The sequence below is a fragment of the Amblyomma maculatum genome, chromosome 3, assembly GCF_055883805.1.
Source record: "Amblyomma maculatum isolate TAMU_Amacu chromosome 3, ASM5588380v1, whole genome shotgun sequence".
NCBI classification, from domain to species: Eukaryota; Metazoa; Arthropoda; class Arachnida; order Ixodida; family Ixodidae; genus Amblyomma; species Amblyomma maculatum.
In genome coordinates this window covers 49,061,077-49,081,490 of record NC_139346.1, presented here as the reverse complement: position 1 = coordinate 49,081,490, position 20,414 = coordinate 49,061,077, and the positions used below count along the sequence as shown (strand labels likewise).

The 20,414-nt window shown below is 44.8% G+C and overlaps 1 protein-coding gene across 1 annotated transcript in view; it reads right to left on the bottom strand.

Moving 5' to 3' along the window:
- Window positions 1-6,595: 6,595 nt before the first annotated feature.
- Window positions 6,596-20,414, bottom strand: part of LOC146194714 (uncharacterized) — a 361,541-nt gene continuing 347,722 nt past the window's right edge. Inside the window, exon 17 of the mRNA XM_084597512.1 lies at window positions 6,596-6,805. Coding sequence (XP_084453638.1) covers window positions 6,631-6,805 — 175 coding nt within the window. The 3' untranslated portion in view covers window positions 6,596-6,630. The remainder of the gene's footprint in view (window positions 6,806-20,414) is intronic.

Sequence of the window (20,414 nt, the reverse complement as noted above, 5' to 3'; positions counted from 1 at the left end):
GCCCGCTGATTCGCACCGCAGGTGGCAACCTGATTACTCCATCGGGACGATGCACTGCAATAATAACCGTAAATGGGCGTACTTACCCCACCAGCTTTGTGGTCTTGCAGCAGTGCTCCCGCGACGTGATTTTAGGCATGGACTTCCTAAATGAACATAGGGCTATCATCGACCTGCGATCCAAGCTCATCAAGCTCTCTGCAGACAAAGCTATTTCTGCTACGACGACGTCGATGCAACACATCCCTCTAAACTTCCTCGACGAAGAATTGAACGTCCCGCCCCGATCAAGTATCGCAGTCTGCGTAGGTAGCGCCAAAATCGAAACCGCTGAAGGCATCGTCGAAGGAAATCTCCAATTGCTCTTAGAACGAGGTGTCGGCATCGCAAGATCCATCACGAAATTCCTGAGAGGTCAAGCTCAGGTTCTGGTAACAAACTTCACCGAAGAATACCGGCATCTCAACAAGGGCACGACGATCGCCTTTCTCGACGAATTAGCGGACCTCAAAGATGTATTCTCCCTCCACGACCAAACGCTGGAAGACGCACCGGACCTATTCCGTCAGCCCACATTTGACATCAACCCGGCATTGACCCACAACAGGAAAGACCAGATTCTCAGTCTGCTTCGAAGCTACTGGGAGTGCTTCTCATCGTCATCGAAGGTACGACAAACACCACTGGCCAAGCATCGCATAATAACAGACGAACACGCCCGACCTCTGCGCCAAAGCCCTTATCGTGTATCGCCGCGAGAACGCCAGGCCATTCGCGATCAAGTTGAGGAAATGCTGCGTGATGACGTAATCCAGCCATCGAACAGCCCCTGGGCGGCACCAGTCGTTTTGGTCAAGAAGAAAGACAGCACACTTCGCTTCTGCGTTGATTACCGCCGCTTGAATAGCATAACGAAGAAGGATGTCTACCCGCTTCCCCGCATCGACGACACTCTCGACCGGCTCTGCAATGCAAGGTACTTCTCATCGATGGACCTGAAGAGCGGATATTGGCAAATTGAGGTCGACGAAAGAGATCGCGAGAAGACCGCATTCATCACACCGGACGGCCTGTATGAATTTAAGGTGATGCCATTTGGCCTCTGCTCCGCACCAGCCACGTTTCAACGAGTAATGGACACAGTCCTGGCAGGCTTGAAGTGGCAAATTTGTTTGGTATATTTGGACGACGTTGTTGTCTTCTCGTCAAACTTTGAAGACCACCTAAAACGACTACAGACAGTGCTGGAAGCCATCAAGTCATCGGGGCTAACGCTAAAAGCAGAGAAGTGTCATTTCGCCTACGAAGAACTCCGATTCCTAGGTCACATCGTTAGCAAGGACGGTATTCGCCCAGACCCGGAGAAAACAGCTGCAATCGCACAATTCCCACCGCCTGCCGACAAGAAAGCTGTGCGCCGATTCCTTGGGCTGTGCGCTTATTATCGACGATTTGTCAGAAACTTTTCGCGGATCGCCGAACCGTTGACGCAGCTTACAAAGGCTGACGTACCTTTTAAATGGGAAGCGCCGCAAGAAGAAGCCTTCGACGAACTTAAGCGCCGCCTGCAATGCCCTCCTGTACTTGGCCACTTTGATGAAAACGCCGAGACCAAAATTCACACCGACGCGAGCAGTGTAGGCCTAGGAGCCATTCTCGTCCAGAAGACTGCCGGACAGGAAAAAGTAATCGCCTACGCTAGCAGGTCTCTCACAAAAGCCGAAGTAAATTACTCGACGACCGAGAAGGAGTGCCTTGCGATCATCTGGGCTACTTCCAAGTTTCGTCCATACCTATACGGCCGACCATTCAAGGTGGTAAGCGACCATCACGCGCTATGCTGGCTGGCTAATTTGAAAGATCCTTCCGGCCGCCTTGCCAGATGGAGCCTACGACTTCAAGAATTTGACATGACTGTAGTCTATAAGTCGGGCCGGAAGCATTCCGACGCAGACTGCTTATCCCGCGCTCCCGTCGATTCTCCCCCGAAGGACGATCACGATGACGCCTTTTTGGGACCGGTAAGCGCCAGCAGTTTCGCAGAACAACAGCGATCAGACCCTGACCTGAAAGCGCTAGCCGATTACTTGGAAGGAAAGACCGCTTCCCCTCCTGGTGTGTTCAGGCGACATTTATCATCCTTCACGTTAAGCAATGGCCTCCTCGTGAAGAAGAACTTTGCACCCAACAAGACCGCGCAGCTTCTCGTAGTGCCTAAAACCCTTCGGCAAGAAATTCTGCAGGCGTTGCACGACGAGCCCACAGCAGGCCACCTCGGATTTGCGCGCATGTTGCGTCGAATCCAGGAGAAGTATTACTGGCCGCGACTGCCTGCCGAAGTTTCCCACTACGTGAAGACGTGTCGTGAGTGCCAACGACGCAAGACGCCGCCGATCAGACCAGCAGGACTACTAAACCCGATTCCGCCCCCAATCCTGCCCTTTCAACAAATTGGGATGGATCTCCTCGCCCCCTTTCCATCTTCGTCTATGGGTAACAAGTGGATCATCGTGGCCACTGACTATCTTACCCGTTACGCCGAAGCAAGAGCACTACCAAATGGTACCGCGGCAGAAGTCGCCAAATTTTTTGTCGAACAAATTCTCTTGCGACACGGCGCCCCAGAAGTGCTCATCACGGACAGGGGAACGGCGTTTACGGCAGAGTTGACGCAAGCCATCCTGGACTACAGTCACACAAGCCATCGACGAACAACTGCGTACCATCCCCAGACCAATGGCCTTACGGAGCGCCTGAACAAAACGATCGCGGACATGATCGCTATGTACGTCGACGCTGAGCACAAGACCTGGGACGCCATCTTACCGTACGTGATCTTCGCGTATAACACGGCAGTCCAGGAGACGACCAGAGCGACCCCGTTTAAGCTTGTGTACGGCAGGGAGCCCACGACGACGCTCGACGCAATGCTGCCGCACGTAACCAACGAGGACAACCTTGACGTCGCCGCCTACCTGCAGCGTGCAGAGGAAGCCCGACGACTCGCACGGCTGCGTATTAAGGACCAACAGCGCACCGACAGCCGACGATACAATTTACGACGACGCCACGCACAGTACAATCCAGGGGACCAAGTGTGGGTTTGGACACCAATTCGCCGTCGTGGACTTAGTGAAAAGTTGTTGCGTCGATACTTTGGGCCGTACAAAATCATTCGCCGCGTCGGACCACTGGACTATGAAGTCATTCCCGACGGAACTTCAGCATCACAACGGCGACGCGCACGCCCCGAAATTGTACATGTTGTACGACTGAAGCCTTATTACGCACGATAAACAATCTGTGGTGTTTAAAGTTCGCAGTGTTTATGTTTAAGTTGCTTTGTTTTGGAACATCGAGGCGATGTTTTTTAAGGGGGGAGTAATGCCGCGAAACCTTCAAAACAGTATTTGTTGTTTTTTTAACAGCCGGCGGCATACAGGCTTATCACTCTGATTCTGGACCGTGTATCAGTTCCGTAATCTTTGTTTGTTAATGCTCGATGTCGCGAGTCATACCTTTATCAGTTTTGTTGTAGCTCAAGATGCACCGAGATCTGTCTCGAAGGTTCCGGCCACTTGGGTGTCTTTCCACAATGTTCCAGCCCGTGCTGGTAGCTGTTTGCGACGTTATCTAGATTGTTCTGTGCAGCCTTTAAATTGAGCGTTGCCGAGTGTGACGGGCATTCTTTGTTCGACGATCGACGAGCACGTTTGCTGCTATCGCCGCCGCCGAGTTGCTTAGTTCTTTTGCGGGCGCAAGTCAGCCCAAATAAAGAGTTTCTTAAGTGCAATCATCGACCCTTCATTTGTGTCGTCGACCTTGTCACCCCTACGTGACATTATACTTTAGGCATGCTGTATATTTACTATTAGCTGCATGTAAAATGCCTGCCAAGCACGAACTCAAAAGTGTTTGGCGCATGATGCCCATAGTTACATCTGTGTCGTAGCACCCATCACAGCAAAAATTAACCAATAAAAACAAACATTGAACCATAATGGATGCAAATGATACAAAGCCAAATGATACAAGCTTGGGTAGGCTATGTTGGGCAGCCCGTGAGCCTAGCTGGATAGCAGTTCCTACAATCCAGTGATCACGCCTGGTTGCAAGCAATGTATAGGCAGTGAGATTTGCTTGATCTCCGTTGTATATCAGCCAGTGGGTATGCCTGGGTGTAACATATTGAGTATCCGTTGAATGAGGCTGTATGCCAATAAATAAGCAAGTCTGCTATTGGTGGCCACTGTAGGAAAGCCAGTGAATTAGATTGAGGCGAATCTTGAAACAGGTAGCGTCCAAATGAAACACCATTGTTGGCCCCAATATTGGTACCGGCTTTCCCCAATATTGAGCTGATGGCGGCCCATTGAAGTCGTGCTACTTGGGGTTACGTAATAATGATCGAAATGATTGAGTGGCTTCAGAAATTACTTGGCGTATTTATTTCATCATCGGCCTGTTTAGGACAAGTCCCCAATTTGTATCTAATATATGAAGTAAATCCATATTTGACCAAGCGGTAATCAAAACGCTGTATGGAATAAAAGCAAACTCTGTCAAAGGTACAGTACTACTATATGCCTTGGGTTTCACTTTGACATACAACTGTTTCAAACTTCTTGCTCTCGTATTTCCACTGTATCTAAAAACAAAATAGCTACCTTGCGATTTCAAAATGCTAACGTATTCTCCGAGCAATAAAAAGCTGCACAAGCGTTATTCTTGCTGTTGTTTGAATGCATGGCTACTCAACACAAAGGAGACTAATGATGTGCTTTTTAGGGAAAGCAGTGCGCAGGTTGCAGATTTTACGAGCTAACTCTTAGGTGGAAATCGAGTTCAAATAGTTCAGTCTAGAATTTGGGAGTGATATTTAAGAGCATCTGCGTCGGGATAATCTCGTATGTTTGTTATGAAATAAATTAGCTCAAGCTTTAGGAATAAAAGCAGACGCTAAGAAAGGTTCCTGCCAATATAAACTTGTCCTTTATCAAGTTTTATTCAAATCGCAAACCAGATATTGTCACTTGGCATTGTGTAACACTACATGTAATATTATAGACGAAATTCCGTCTTTATTAAATCAGGCCTTCAAAGCTATAGTTCATATATATAACTTACATCGTACCCCTACTTTATTTTGCACCCACAGCATTATGAAAACAACAGCTCGCACTAGTTTAGGGTATTAAATGTTTTTAAATACCATATTTATACGGTCAGCTAGATCATTTAGTAGCGGTCAGATCGATCATATTAACCTTGTGCCTCTTGACGAGACACCATGAATAGCGGCACGTGTCCCGTCCGCGAATTATTCATGGTTCTTTGTCTCTAAGGTGTGCCCTACTATCTCCAGTGATACATTTCTGCTCCGAAGCGGTGCGCTACATCCAAAATCTCTACATTTATGATGTTTTTCCTTGTCTCTGCAGTGCATTACGTAATTTATTTTGTTGCCTATTTGTCATCCGATGCTGATTTCAAACATCTCGTTTTATATAGGTTTTATTTATGGATGACCCGTGAGCCTCTTCATTTAAGCAGAAAAGATTGTGTGACCATTGTATCTGTGGGAAATATATGAATTTTTTTGCAATTTACCAATTCAGTTTCTCTTTCCATCTACTAACCGGAACATTGTAGTGGTTGGGAGCTTCCGCAAGCAGCAGCTGCGGCTTTTTTTCGTCTCTTGCGCAGCCAAGTATCTGCAGAAACTGACCTTGAACCTTAGTTAAAAAAGCGGCCTTTGACTTCTATTCGCAGGCTTATTTCATGAACCAGTACATGCTATGTAGAAGATATTAGAATACATAATACGTTCCACCAATAGTTATCACTGCACCCGAATTATCGCCAATATCGCCATAAAGGACGGCCCGGCCGTACTTTTTATGGCTGCATTGGTTGTGCCCTACGTGGTGCATACGGCTCCAAGCAGCAGAACGAAGTTGCAGTACCGATAGAAGGAGAGTATAAATCTCTTCCTATATTTATGCTGTAAAGAAGTCTTTGCTAAGCGCGAAGCCGAAGCACTCAATATGTGCAACTGATAATCGATGACGCGCATCGTAAAGCAAATTTTGTAGCAATTTTCTTGGCAGTGAGTTGGCAATACATAGGTAAACGGCCTCTACATAGGTAAACTACATTTGCAAAATACTCCCAATATTAAGCCGATGGCTTGGGCTCCCTGAGTAGTTGCGTTTTTGTATGGTGTACACAGCATTGAAACGTTAGGCAAATGACACCAGGAAATCCAAAACCGATGAGCCCCAGAACTAATACCAGCAGAATGAATTGCACCAGATATCACCAGCTCGAATCACCAGAGCAGATCACGAATTGTCACACCGGCAGCGTTTTGAAATCACATTCTGGTGAAAAGATCAGCCACCTCTTGCATCATTATGAATAACACCAGAAACTGTGTGAAACATCCAGGTCATGTAAAAAACGACAGAGTGCTGTTTTTGTCAGCTATCTGCAGAATACTACTGAAGTACTGGCTAAGAAAAACACCTGAACAAATAAAATATTTTATTCGTTTGCTTATGTTTACTTTCTACTCAGCGGATATCAAAAGTAAAATGATTTTATTTGCGTGTCGTACAAGGCTAGAAATTAAAATGAAAGTGGTTGATTCAGTGGAGAAGGAGCTTGTTTCAAACCTGGGTACCGCGTAAGATAGTAATAGTAGCAGACTTTTTTCGGGCAACAGTTTGGAAACGTCGTCATCCTGTCCTCTGGAATTTTCCACTCGCAGTATTTGTCCAGTTTTTCTTTATCATCCGGGCAGCTGTGTAACATGTGATTAAAAACAGACAATACTGAATCAATATATTAGGCCTCTGATATCATGCAGCCCATCTCCTCGAGTGGTCCTAGCTCCTACCGTTAGCGTAGTAAATAACTCGGAGTGGGAGCATAAAACTAGCCTCGTATTGTTGCAAAGCCTGAATTACCCGACCATTACGCTATATGATATTGTGGATAACTTAACGCTGAAGTAATATATGAGGTTTATGTCTGGGAAACTTGTGGACTATGTTTCAGATATGGGACAATAAATAACTACTATTATCTTTGCTACACAAAATGTCAAAAGTAACTGTCAAATGAAATTGTAGAAACTTCAGAAATTTCGAAGACAGACTGAATGCGTAAGCGCACCTCTTGTTTCCATTTAGGAACAACGTTTCATTCTTGCGGGGTTTTATGTGATTTACTTTGTCTTTCATGTGCATTTTAAGTGCCCGTGTTCTCTTTTTATTCCTGCCCACCAGGTTCACTTCTAGAATATTAGGCCTAACACCACCTACACCTGTCTTTTCTTTCTCTCTCTAAACATCCCTGCTTTCTACCTTTCATACTATACCTCTTGTGCGCAGTCTGAATTTCATGCAACTGATGTTTTTCGTTCAACCGAAGATTTAATGGCTTCTCAAACAAAAAAATTCACTCCTTTTGCAGATTTCGTTTTACGCATAGATCATCCCAATACATCTCTTCGTGTCATATATAGCGGACGCTATATTATCCTGAAAGGATCTCATCTGTTGACGCCTTTGAGATTCAAAATCAAAATTTGTTCAACGAGCAATGACTGGACACAAGGATTATGGTAAATACAGGAGGAAATCCCAAAGCCGAAGGCTGCACAGGGGACGTCCTGTTACAAGTATGCAAAAGAAGATGATTAACTACCAACACCAGCGGGTGAAAATGGAACTGTTATTTAATATAAATATAGAACGCGCAGAAATACAAGATGCCATAAATATAAATTATACCTAATTTGGGAATGTGTTATATAAATGTCAAACAGTGGAAATACTATAATATGTGATAAGTGTTTCTTATCAAATAAAGAAAATCATTTACGGCGATGAAAGAAAACGTATTAAAGCTACGCTTGAAAGCATGAATGTTAGATGATTGCTTTATGTTAAACGGTAATGAATTGCACAAATATTATGCAGAGAAATTAATAGTGAATTTGTCGTAATTAGTTCTAGGTTTTATTATATATATTCCTACGGGATTCTGGAAGCAGAAGGGGTCACCAGTGGCGTTGAAAATAACGCCGACCAAGAACTAGCAGTGTCACAAAGTTTAGTTGGCAGTTTCTGTGGACGAAATGGCCCCACAAATATCAGAAGTGGAAGATTTTTCAGTAAGGCTACGACACACAGCTCGACATTCTTCGGTGCTTGGTGCTATTTGGCATTGTGAGATATGTGTTTTCGCTGCACTCGACTAATGTTAGAACAGTGAGGAAATACCTACTTTAGTGTCGCTCCTTTTCACTGGTTCGGAAGCTGCCTAGGCAGGATTTCAGTTCAAGAGGATACTGGCACGTGCGACGAAAGTGATACTACTTGCAACACATCACCAGTGCCGCGTGTACCACTCAAACGGCGCAGCAGGCGCCTGTCAGCAGGCCGACGGGTGAGTCGGTCGGCGGGCTTGACTCGGAGGCAGGAGAACGCGTTAGGTCGCAGCTCCCGAGAAGTGGTAGTTTCGGGCGACGCCACTAGGTGCACCAGCTCAAAAAACACATTGAGCAGACAAAGCCCTTTTCGTTGACTTTGTCAAAAAACAACGCGATTTTAGTCGTCTTATGAATGCCGGGTTTAATAGAAGTATCAACGCAGGCCGCATAAAGTTTATGCACTATTTATTTAAAATAGTTTTTCAGCAAATCAACAGAGCTACTACAATGATCAAAATGGGTGGACGTTTTGCTGTCAAGTAAATTTACGCAATGTATAGAAGTCCGACTAGGAAGCAGTCACGGAATTTTAGCACATCCTTATAAATCCAGAGTCTGTGCGCGGTGGATACCCGCTCGTTCGCACCAGTCCGAAAAAAAAAACGTATATTTTTTAAGGTTCCGATCCTTCCCACACTTTTCACATGAAGTTTCATAGCACGGCGATATCATAACGACCAGTATAGGCTCCGGTTTTGACACATGCTCTCTGCACATTATTTATTGCCTAAGTGTGTTATTTGCGATACGAACTAAAACTATAGTACCAGGCTTTTGCTTCAACATCATCATCAAGCGATAGAACTATAACTGAGAGACAGTGCCATTTGGTAGAGAATACGCTTTAAAAATCAGCAGTGGCTCAGCTCGGCTAGGCCAGGATGTACATAGCGAGAGCTAGGCTCGGTGTCACTGTCGCTGCGCATCTTCACGCCGCTGCTTAGCGAGATGTTCTTCCTGCTCTTACGCCATCTCAGAGGCGCATGTTCAGCACTTCCTATTTTATTTGTTTGATGCCGGTAGTCCTCACACAGAACAATGTTTTCCGGGTGGTCTGACGCAGCATCTCGTAACACTGGATGGGAGGGGGGGATTGATGGAAAGGTGGCAATGTGTGGATGCCGCGTTTCTGTGTGATTATTATAGGAAAATATGTATTTTTTTTTTCAAGTGAACTTGTGCATAGAAAATAACATATATGTAAACTTTGCTTCATTATTTGTCCATCATTTCACTTATATCGAGCTTAGCAAACAGTTTTCTTCATTTGTATTACACAGTGTGCGCCAAAGAGCAATACAGTATTTCAGCCGACCAGCTGATCTTGGCTCTTAGTGAACAATCACTGAAATGCTCATTTTCTTGGCCCAACAAAAAACACCGCTTATGATTTGTGTTCTTTGACAGCATCGCTAAAATAAATATTTCTGTTGTCGCCGTGATTCAATTTTTATTAGCTGTAAGGAGCTCATATTTTTAAATGCTAGTTTTCTAAAATATTTTGGGCTTTTAGTCAAAGCCAAATATTCAGTGAATCTGATAATATTTACATCAGTGCAGTCTGCGCGTTCAAGGTGTTTCAAGGCAAGGGGAGCTTCATGCTGTTCCTGATTAAGGTGAGCTTCTCAACTAACATTTAAATGCTGTCAAACCAAGCAGACTGCTACATTTGTTCCGTCCCTCTCAAGTCTTCTTCTGAAACGCCGGCACGCAGCCTTAAAACTGACAGAAGCGCAGGGAAATCATTTGTACTCTTTGTTTGGACACGCTCAGTGTCGCGAGATGCGTCTTGACCACTTTGTAGCGCGAGATGCAAGAAATTTGTGTCCATAGATGGCAGCCATGCATAGTTTATTCCTTAATGTTTAAGACATTTCTACTTTCCTTTGGCCGGTTTATATAGAGGTTCCTTCGTCAAATTTCGTTAAGCGCTATTCAATGCTGCAGAAAATCATAATTCGAGGACCGACGAAGTCGCTTGCTGCTATCTCCGCCTTAAAGTTTCTTCATTTTTATGGCTCAAGTCATTTATTTATTTATTTATTTATTTATTTAGAACATACTGCAGGCCTACAGTAGGCCCAAGCAGGAGTTTATTCTAATAAGGAGTTTATTTCAGTGCAGTTTCAATCTCTTCGTTTGTCATTTCGCCCTCTTTCATTTGTGTCCTCGCCCTGTGGGCATATTACTTTTCGTGAAAACAATGTGTCCAGTGGTGCTGGCGTCAAGATATTCCACTCTGCTGTACTATGAACGGCATGTGCTTACCTATTAAGCGTGCTCGTGAAGACGAGCTGTGTTTTATAAAAATCCTTCACGAATATATTCCGCTTAATTTCTTCGCATTAAAATATTGGAAGGTTACAAAACGAACCAAGGTACTTGTTAGGTATTAGGTGAAAACTATGCGCCTTATGAAGCGATAGCGTGCTGAGTATTTGTACCGTCATGGTGAGAAATGGTGCCGCTTCACATGTGAACCACTTGTAAGTTTTTATGTTCACTGTTAAAGAAGTTTAATTGCAACGTCTCTTTATATATACCGTACCACTATATATATAGTGGCGCGACTACATGAATTTCTAAAATCCCGCAACCAAAAATTCAGAACGAATAACTCTCGACGCTTCTAATTGCGTTTTCAAAACAAAATTCTTAATTCGCGTTAGCACATCAGCGGCTCCGTAAACAGATCAGCTTCGCTGGCCGCTGCTACATAGGACTATGTTGTAGCTGCAATCAGTTATAAAATTGTTTAACTGCGCTGTGCATTGCATGCCTTTGTCTCCAACTTCCGTGCGCGTAGCAAATCATAACACACAAGAAACTGATTTCCTACTGATCTTGTCTCTTGTGCTCGCAGTAATTTATACACGACTACCTCAAAGGTCCATAATGACATTTTTAGCCTGAAGGCTACCCTTGAACTGAAGGAGAATTGAACGGTGCCTTTGTAGCCCAAATGGTCTGCATGTTTCCAGCCTACTTGGATCAGCTGCATATTATTGATCTTGTTCATTACAGCTTCTACATCTTGTTGCCTGCATTGAGTATTTTTAGCTGCCACCTAAAGTGGCATTCATTTCGTTTGCTGTACGTGATTATACAAGTACCAAAAAATAGCACAGGTGGCACCACTCTTCCTGTGCACCAGAGGAGAGCGATTTGAACTTATGGTGGGGTTGTAAAATATCCCCTGCATTTCCGCAATTGGCGAAAAATTTAAATATTATAAGAGCTCATTGGTTGCGAAGCACATTAGACAACGCGCTCAGCGTTTTTGCGTCTGGCAGCACCATTTAGAGGTGACATGACATGCCGCAGACTCGCATTGTGTTAGTTATATGGGGTTGTTTGGCACAAAAGCAACTATGGATATTATGCGTCGAACACAAGGTTAGATGGTTTGTTATGTGAAATGCTTAGAGTTATGGTACTCATATTTTATTTAAATCATTGATTTTAATTTAAAATGCACAAACAAGAGAAATATCGACGAACGCTTGTTCGCTAGAAGCAATGCAAGATGAACTCGAATTTGTTCATTATAAAATACAATAAAACAATTTTCCTAAGATCCTGAAGTCGCGGGCATGAGGTTAAAGTGCTATTGAGTGTTAGCTAATCTCCGCACATTTCACACATGGGTTTGACGTTTTTGTTAACAAGAAACTATGGGTGATGAGAGTGTGGCCTACGCGCTGACAACCTAAAATAAATTCGATAAAACGTTGTTGGTGTAGACACGATTTCCATTCCCCAAAAAAGAGCTTTACAGAACGCAGCTTGTTATTTGCTTCATTTGACCCAGCAGCTTGACACCTAGCTCTTATATTGCTGCGTATCAAATTTATGCAATCCCTGTGAAGGATGCTCTCTTACTTTATATTCATACATTTGGCTTGCGCAGCGCATGTGTCTGCTGTGTCATTACGGCTAATCCCAACATGACTAGGGACCCAGCAGAATTTTCTTTATGATTTCGGGACGTTACCGTACCATTTTTATTATGTTGCCAATCGGTGGTTCAACAACATTTTTGTAGTTTAATGCAATAAAGACGCCTAGAGAATCTCTGTAGATGATGCCATTTGTGAATTTCTTATTCCTTATTTTTCACAGCATAACACTCTGCAGTAAAAACTGATGCACATTGAGGTAATCTTGCTACGTCTGATTCATCCTGTACTTCCAAAGTTATCAGTTTTTGAACTGTCTGTGTTAAATGCAGTGTAATTATATTTTTCTTTCTGTTCCCGTCATTCTCGCAGTGTATATGTGATCACGTGGAGCGTGTATGTTTTTAAAGTTTCCTAGCGCCTGGTCAAAACTGCAGGGATTGTGTACCATAGGGGACTGGTTCGTGTTTTGTGGCGATATTGGACATTGCACTCGTTATAAAGTCCTGGCATATTTGTTCAAAACGAAAGAGTAGAGGTTTTATTGTTCGGGGCTTGTTAATGCAAATTGTTCTCGATATACACTACGTGAATATAGAATAAAAAAGGTGTTTGGGCTGTGAATGGACTTTAAGGTCCTAAGTATATATTAATGCTGCTCTTCGAATTTCTAAGACAGGCTCAATCATTTCTACAGGAAGACTATCTATTGCGGATGTGCTGTAATCCCCGCACGACAGCCGTTGACCGAGAATATGGAAAGGAACCAGTCGATTGAGATAGGATGGTCTTGCTGAGCCGTATACTACTCACCCATAGCCTATCTTTGAGCGAACGACCGAATGATAGATATGGATTCGCGATGCCCTTGATCCCCTGTCTGATGCCCAACAATTTCTAAAAAATAGTTTCAGGACGTTGAGGGCCTGCGAAACGTTTTTCTCTAAGTTGTTTACATGAAGGAAAAATGTCAGGTTTTTGTCAAAAGCGACACCTAAAATTTTGTGTTCTTGTCTGAGTGGTTTTGTTTAGATATACAGTGGTATCGGCTATTAGTCCTCGTCTCAAAGAGAACAGGACCGCTACTGTTTTTTTATGAGAAAATATAAATCCGTTTTTATTTGCCCAGGTAGCCACTTTATTTATTGTTATTTGTATCTGTCGCTCACAGCAAATCGGTTGAATGAGGATCACAGTCTTTTCAGGTAGTGTACGTATATTGAGTACATTATGGAGTTAAAGATGACTTTTGCTATGGGGCTCATTTTGACTACGAAGAGCGTTGTGCTCATGATACACTGCTTTAATACATTATTTCCTTGAGTGAACGTTTTTGAGAAAGTTGCGCCTAGGCGGACCCTGAATGTGCGGTTTACCAGAAGTCGCTCAAACAGCTCAGCATCCTGCCGCAGCCACCTAGGTCCGTTAGGTCACGGAAGATACCAAACCTCCACTTGATATCGTAGGCTCTATCCACGTCGGAGACCCCGATACATTGTTGGTAGTGGATGAACGCTTCCCGAACAGTGTTCTCGAGACGGACAAGGTGATCGGTAGTTGAACAGGTGTTTTTGTATCAACACTGATAAAGCTACATGAATATGAACGACATGCAGTGCAGTTGGTTGCTTGCATGTCGTTAGTCACATTTTACCGCTATCACTCAAGAACAAAGTATTTAAATACTGTATCCTAGAAGTAGTGAAATATTGGCCAGAGAACGCAAGGTTACGGAATAGTTCCAGCTTAAGTGTGGGCCAACTCAGTATGATATAAAAAATAGCCGTTATAGCTGCAGCAAGAGCGTATGATATTGAGAAGTTCTCAGTAATTAGATGACGGCAGCTGGAAATGCGCCAGGATAATTGAAGAGATACGGAAGAGGATTTTTCACAGCAGTGTGTATATTCAGACCGAAGCCGAGGGATCAGAACATGGAAGATGGACACGCTGGAAGCTCAAAGAATATGCAAGGAATATCCCGGCCGTGCATTTCTTGATTGCAAAGCAGTTAACAGACGATTATGCCTCGGTTTTGCTCTCAATGGGAACGAGTGACACGTTATTTGGACCGGCTTTCTACTGAACAATACCTGCTAAGAAGAATCCTCAGGTCTGCTGATTTTGTCCCTATATCATCGTGCTTTCCGTGGCCCATCCTTATCTACATCAGCAACTTCGACCCGTATAAAGGCGAACCCTAACTACTGCTCACTGAAAGGGCATGGTGGAGCTCAAGTAAAACGCTTCTTACAAACCCTTTCTCATTTCCCAACCAGGTGAGGGATAATTGCCCCGTTCACGTTTTGCGTGGTGATGGTGTCTGCTTTCTCCCTCTGGTGTGCCCGCGGCACATGATTGGAGTGCTAATTGAAACTTATCATTGTTTTGTATTCTTGTTTTCTTGTGGCAATGAGGAATCTAATCCGGATCCTAACACTGAAAAACGCCTAAACAAATAATTGATGAACTGAGTGACGATAACAAACCTTCAACTTCTGTAAACCACCAATTAGACGAAACGATTGACAAGATAGCCTCAACTGAAAGAATACTCCACGAACTAATATCAGTCGTTACAGAAAACGCCTATAGGGTTGATGTATTTCACGAAACTGTTGCAACCCTGCTCCTAAACGTTTACGGCTTCGAAATCAGAAGCAGAAGAAACTACATAATTGTGTATGGCGTGAAGCAAAAGGAAAGGCGAGCAGCATCACGATTTAGAGTATGATCATGGAAGACAGTTGGGCTAGTTGGTGTGTATTCGTTAATGACTGCGACATTGCAACTAGCTTGGAAAAACACAAAGTGCAGCGACAAACAGCCGACAAGACAGCGACGGGGACAGCGACAAACCGACGGGACAGCGACGTGCTCTCCCGTCGGTACCTTTTGTCGCTGTCCTTGGTGTTTTTCCATGCTAGTTGCAATGTCGCAGCCATTAACGAACACGATTTCGAAAACTGTATCTAAAGAATTTCTCAGAGACCTACTAAACGTGTCAAATATAGGCATCGAGCGAATCCATAAAATGCATGGAAACATACTAAAAGATATAAATTACAGTATCTCAGAAGAGTTTTCACCGAGGTTTCAGTCGACATTCTAGATGTTATGGGTGAAAGCCCAGCAGGAAAAAGCACATGGCTGTAAGGGTATGCTGTCCTTCGACAAATTAAAGATAGATGGAAAGGTATTTCGATGTGACGAATTAAACCTGCGAGAAAAGAGTACCTATAGGCGCTCAGAACAGTCGAGCAGGGCTCTGGAAGGGTTGCTGATTATGTGCGCTCAACGAAATCACCAAGTAAACGAACAGAAGTTTGCTCCATTCCAACACAATTTTCTCCACTCAATATCAATGCAGAAAGCATATGGAATAAAGTTGATGAAGGAGAAGATCTTATCAGACATGATCCTGAAGTTGCAAGGATTAAAGAAACATGATTGAACGAACCCATTGAAAATGCTGAAGTAACACCCCAAAGACACACATTATAGTGATAGCTCTGAAAAGCCGGCCGCTGTTCGGATACTGTCTTCAATAGGGTTCGGTAAATTTAGCAGATGATCTTGCCGGGGGGGCAAGCCGTGCCACAGTGCACCGAGGATAAGGCGAAAGATGTTCCAGGCAACCACCAAAACGCCTCCAAAACTTCGGTGGCCTCATATTGTATCCAGGACCATCGCCGAGGAGGCCTCCAGGGAGTAATAGAGGTTAAACAATATTCTCGCTTCAAGCACACATTTAATTGAGTCCATGGTTGAACTCTACTGCACGTCTCTACTGTCCGCAAACTTTCGGCGATTAAGGCCGAGTGGTAGTAGCTTGAGCAACGAAAATCAATCTTTAACCTTTAAGTTACGAATTTTCACAAAGAATTAACTGCCGCCAACATTCTATGCTCTCTTCCGAGACTGCATTTCCACTTTAAAGCACAGTACCACTCTCTATCGGAGGTCAAGGTAAATTTTGCATACCAAGTTAGAGACATCATCTCCATTCCCTTCGAACTCATCTTTCTGCCTCTCCAAGCATACAACCCCCTGTCCTTTCTTGATTCTTTAACAATTTCTTCTTTGTGACTATATTGTAGTCTTATGACTAGCAGGTTCCCAATATCGCCCAAGGGCAAGGTGTATAGGAGTTGCGACCCACCTGTACCCACATATAGAAAAGAGGTCGAGTCTAGCGAAAAGTGGTTCTATTTAACTGAGAACAACGCATAGAGCTACGGAATGAAAAATGGTAGCGATAACGGTTAGAGAAAGGAAGCATGTGGAGTGGTTCAGTAAGTTGACATGAGTTAATGACAATCTAGTGGACATCAAGGAGAATAAATGGGCATGGGCAGGCCATGTAGTGCGAAGGGAGGATAATCGATGGTAGTAAAGGGTAACAAATTGAATTCAAGGAAGGAAAGTGCAGCAGGGCAAGGCAGAATGTTATTTGGATGCGTGAGGTCAAGTTCGCAGGGGTCAAGTGGGTGCAGCTAGCACAGGACTGGGTTAGTTGGAGCAACATGGGAGATGCCTTTGTATATTTCGGCTGATGATAACGATGATGTTGGCGCCTCACAATATGCCATTTTCATTATGTACATATCACCTGTTGGCGATATATGTCGCAATCAGGGATAGTAGCTGAGTATGAAATGCAGAAATTAATCATCAGTATTTGAAAACATAACGGTGGATTCGTTTGAACAGTCTCAGTCTGATCGCGGAACGATGTTTTTATATATATATATATATATATATATATATATATATATATATATATTGTGTTATGCACTAGGAGACGACGACAACGTGCCAGTATAGTGTTGTGAGAAAGACAATGTTGAAGAGAGGCTGGATAAGTTGTGGTGCTGTGTCCCTGACAATCAACTGTTTCGGTTACCCTGTGTACTTTCACTTAACATTTGCTGGCGGATTGCTCGAAGCACTTTAATAGCCAACCCTCAATCTAGGTAGTGGCTATCAGCTTGGAACTAGCACATACCGTTTATGCAAACCCTACCGCTGCACAATAAGCTGCTCCCACCATCGCCATAACTCAGTCTCGTTAGCAGCACCAAACACGTCTACGTGGAAGAGTCTCTCGCTATGTACGAGATTGTCAGTACGCACAATCATTGGGAGTCGACTTTCATGCATGCGAACGTCATTTTCTATCTGGCGGGTACCGCGCGCGTCTGTTTTTAGGTGCATAAAGACGGTCTCACATACTTGGATATATGCAAGGCGAAGCGCCGTGATTTATTTGGCAAGCCGATCGAATACAAGCTCTGTGCTAAAAAAGACCTTGTATTCCGAGCCGAGTAGTCAACCGATTAATATTTGGCGTATATTCAAGCCACTATAGCTCTGTTGCGAAAGGTGGCCATAGCCATGTCCTAGGTCAATTAGGTTGGCCACATATTACAGGGAATCGCAGACGATGCTTTCAATCTCCTGCTTTGCAAGTAGTCGACTAAGTCCTCCAAGTTTACTGGCAGTTTGAACAAGCGAAACACCGTCATAATGCTCCCCACTTCAACCCCTTGCTAATCACAGCTGCTACATCTTCGTGCGAAGATATCGAAACACTATCGCAGCCATCTCATCCGTCTAACTTGACCAAGATTGTTCGCTGTGAGCTCGAAGCTATGACGATCATTGCGTTGACTCCTCAGCCGACACATGCTACTATAGTCCAACTGCAAGCGGTCGTTCGCCAGGAGTTCGCAAATGTGGGCCCCACTTTTAACGTGGGCTTCAGCTCTGGCCAACCTTCCCCAGGTCACTCGCTCCAAACTTACGGTCCACTCGCTGCTGCTGCTCCTAAAGTCGCCTTCCATACCCCGACCCATTACCCCTACCGCCACCCGGCAGAATGACGCCCCTCATAGGACAGCCCTATCTGTCATCTGCTCCCGTGAGGATTTGCTGCTCCCGCGAGGACCGCCACCTCGAGCTCGTTACTATCATGATCGCAGCTACGATTGCAGCCCTCATCCGAGCTCTTCCATGACACCCGCTCTTATTACCAACTCTGTGACCCCGCTCACATTGGGCCCCAGTCCTCTACCCAGACCCACCGCCACCGCTCGCCCCAACCTCGCCATTTATTGCCTCCCCGTTATCTGGCTATATTTCGGACAAGTGACCAATCCAGCGCCCGTATGTAACGCAGCATTGACGACCCGACCTGAAAATCCTCTTGTGACCTTCGCTCATTTCCGCAACATTTTCAATTTCTGTGCGGATGGTCTCCCTGTTAGTGCCACTTATTGACACTGGTGCTCAGATTTAAGTCTTAAGCTCTTCGTTTCGCCGTCGGCTCAGGAGAGCTACCACACCCGCAGCTTCACCAGCCGTTCGCGTCGCCGGTGGAAGTGCCGCTGCCATCGTGGGACTGCAAACGGCGCGCGTGACCATTTGTGGTCGCGCTACCCCTGTGCTATTCACTACCTTCGATCAGTGCCCTCCCGATGTGACCGTATGTACAGACATTTGAACGGCCCACGCTGCCTTGATTGAATTCGCTACTGGCCATCCTCGTTTAGATCGGCCTTTCTCACCGAAAATAACGATACAAGCTCCACCTCCGATCCACCGAATTTGTTCGTTGAGCACCCGCAATCTGCCACATATGTCCCGCTGGCCCCCTTCCCTGCACTTCCTGACGGCACATACTTCTCTCTTTCAGTGACCGATGTCCTTCTCCATCATAAAGTTATAATCCCCCATACCTTCCTTAATGTCACCGCTTACCGCACTTATCGTCCCGTCCTTAACGTCAGCCGCTCAACTCAAGTTTCAGCCCATGGCATAGCACTCGCCGTCCTGTTTCCTTTTGCTGACTGCGAAGTTGCTGCCCTTACGCCTGTGCATCTGATGGGGAGGCATATATAAGCTTGATCCTTCTCGAACCTCTTTTCTGGCATGATACCAGCTTAATTGTCAGACAACCAAGAAACAGCTCTCACAGACCTTTTGCTCTCGTACAGAGATATATTTGACTTTTGATCTGCCTATTTGCCCAAACATAAGTTGTGACGCATCCCATCAATCCGGGGACGCCAGCACCATTCAAAGGCGGCCTCATCGCATTTTCCTTGCTGAGCGGCATCATACAGAAGGAGGTTGACAAATGTGGGTGAACAGCATTATTGAGCTTTACTGCCGTCTATTGATGCCTCCTGCTGTTTTAGTCCAAAATAAGACAAAAACTGGACATTTTGTGTCGACTATCGGTGCCTTAATAAGATACAAAATAAAGACATTTATACTCTCCCGACAAATATGACGAGGTTGAATGCTTGCACGGTGACACCTATGTTTCGTCCACAGACATGCGTCCCGGCTGCTGGCAAATATATGTCGACGAGCACGATCACGAGAAAACCGCATTTGTCATCCCCGACGGACTTTATCAATTCAAGCTAATGCCATTTGGCTTCTTTAACGCTCCTGTGACGTTCGAGCGCATGATGGAATCGCTCCTCCGTGCTTCACATTGACAGCATGCTTATGCTACATAGATGACACCGTTATTTTCATCCCCTCATTCGCAAACCACCTTGAACGACTTTCTACTATCCTGACCGTTTTTCGCCACGCCTGTCACAAGTGAACGCCAAAATGTGCAGCTTCGCTCGGCTCCAAATCAAGGTCCGGGGTAGTTTCGTTGATTCGACTGGTGTACAGCCTTACCCTGACAAAGTTCGATACTTCTCTACCCCGCGTAGCTCACGAGACGTGCGAAGTTTTCTTCGGCTTTGTTACTACTTCTACCGCTTCATTCAAGACTTCTAATTAACCCTGCACATCTCTTCTGAAAAAAAAATAATTTCACATGTGGCCATTACCCAGCTTATGCCTTCGCAACGCTTATTCAGCCCTCACCGCTCAACCTGTTCTGACGTACTTGACCTTGTGCACCTACAGAACGGCGCACTGGCCCTAGCGGTGATGCTATTGACGTTATCCTTGCCCACTACCAGCATGGCTACTACCGCCCGACCTGCTACCTTCCTCTGAGAGAAATTATTAAATCACGAGCGGGAATGCCTTGCACGTGTTTGGGCGTTGAATAAATTCCACTCTTATTTCTTTGGGAGGTCATTCTGTGGAATGAAAGACCATCATGCTTTTTGTTGGCTGTCCTCATTTAAAGACCCCACTGGCCGCTTAGGTCCCTAGGCCTTGCTCATACAAGAGTACACATTTATGGTGCTTTACCA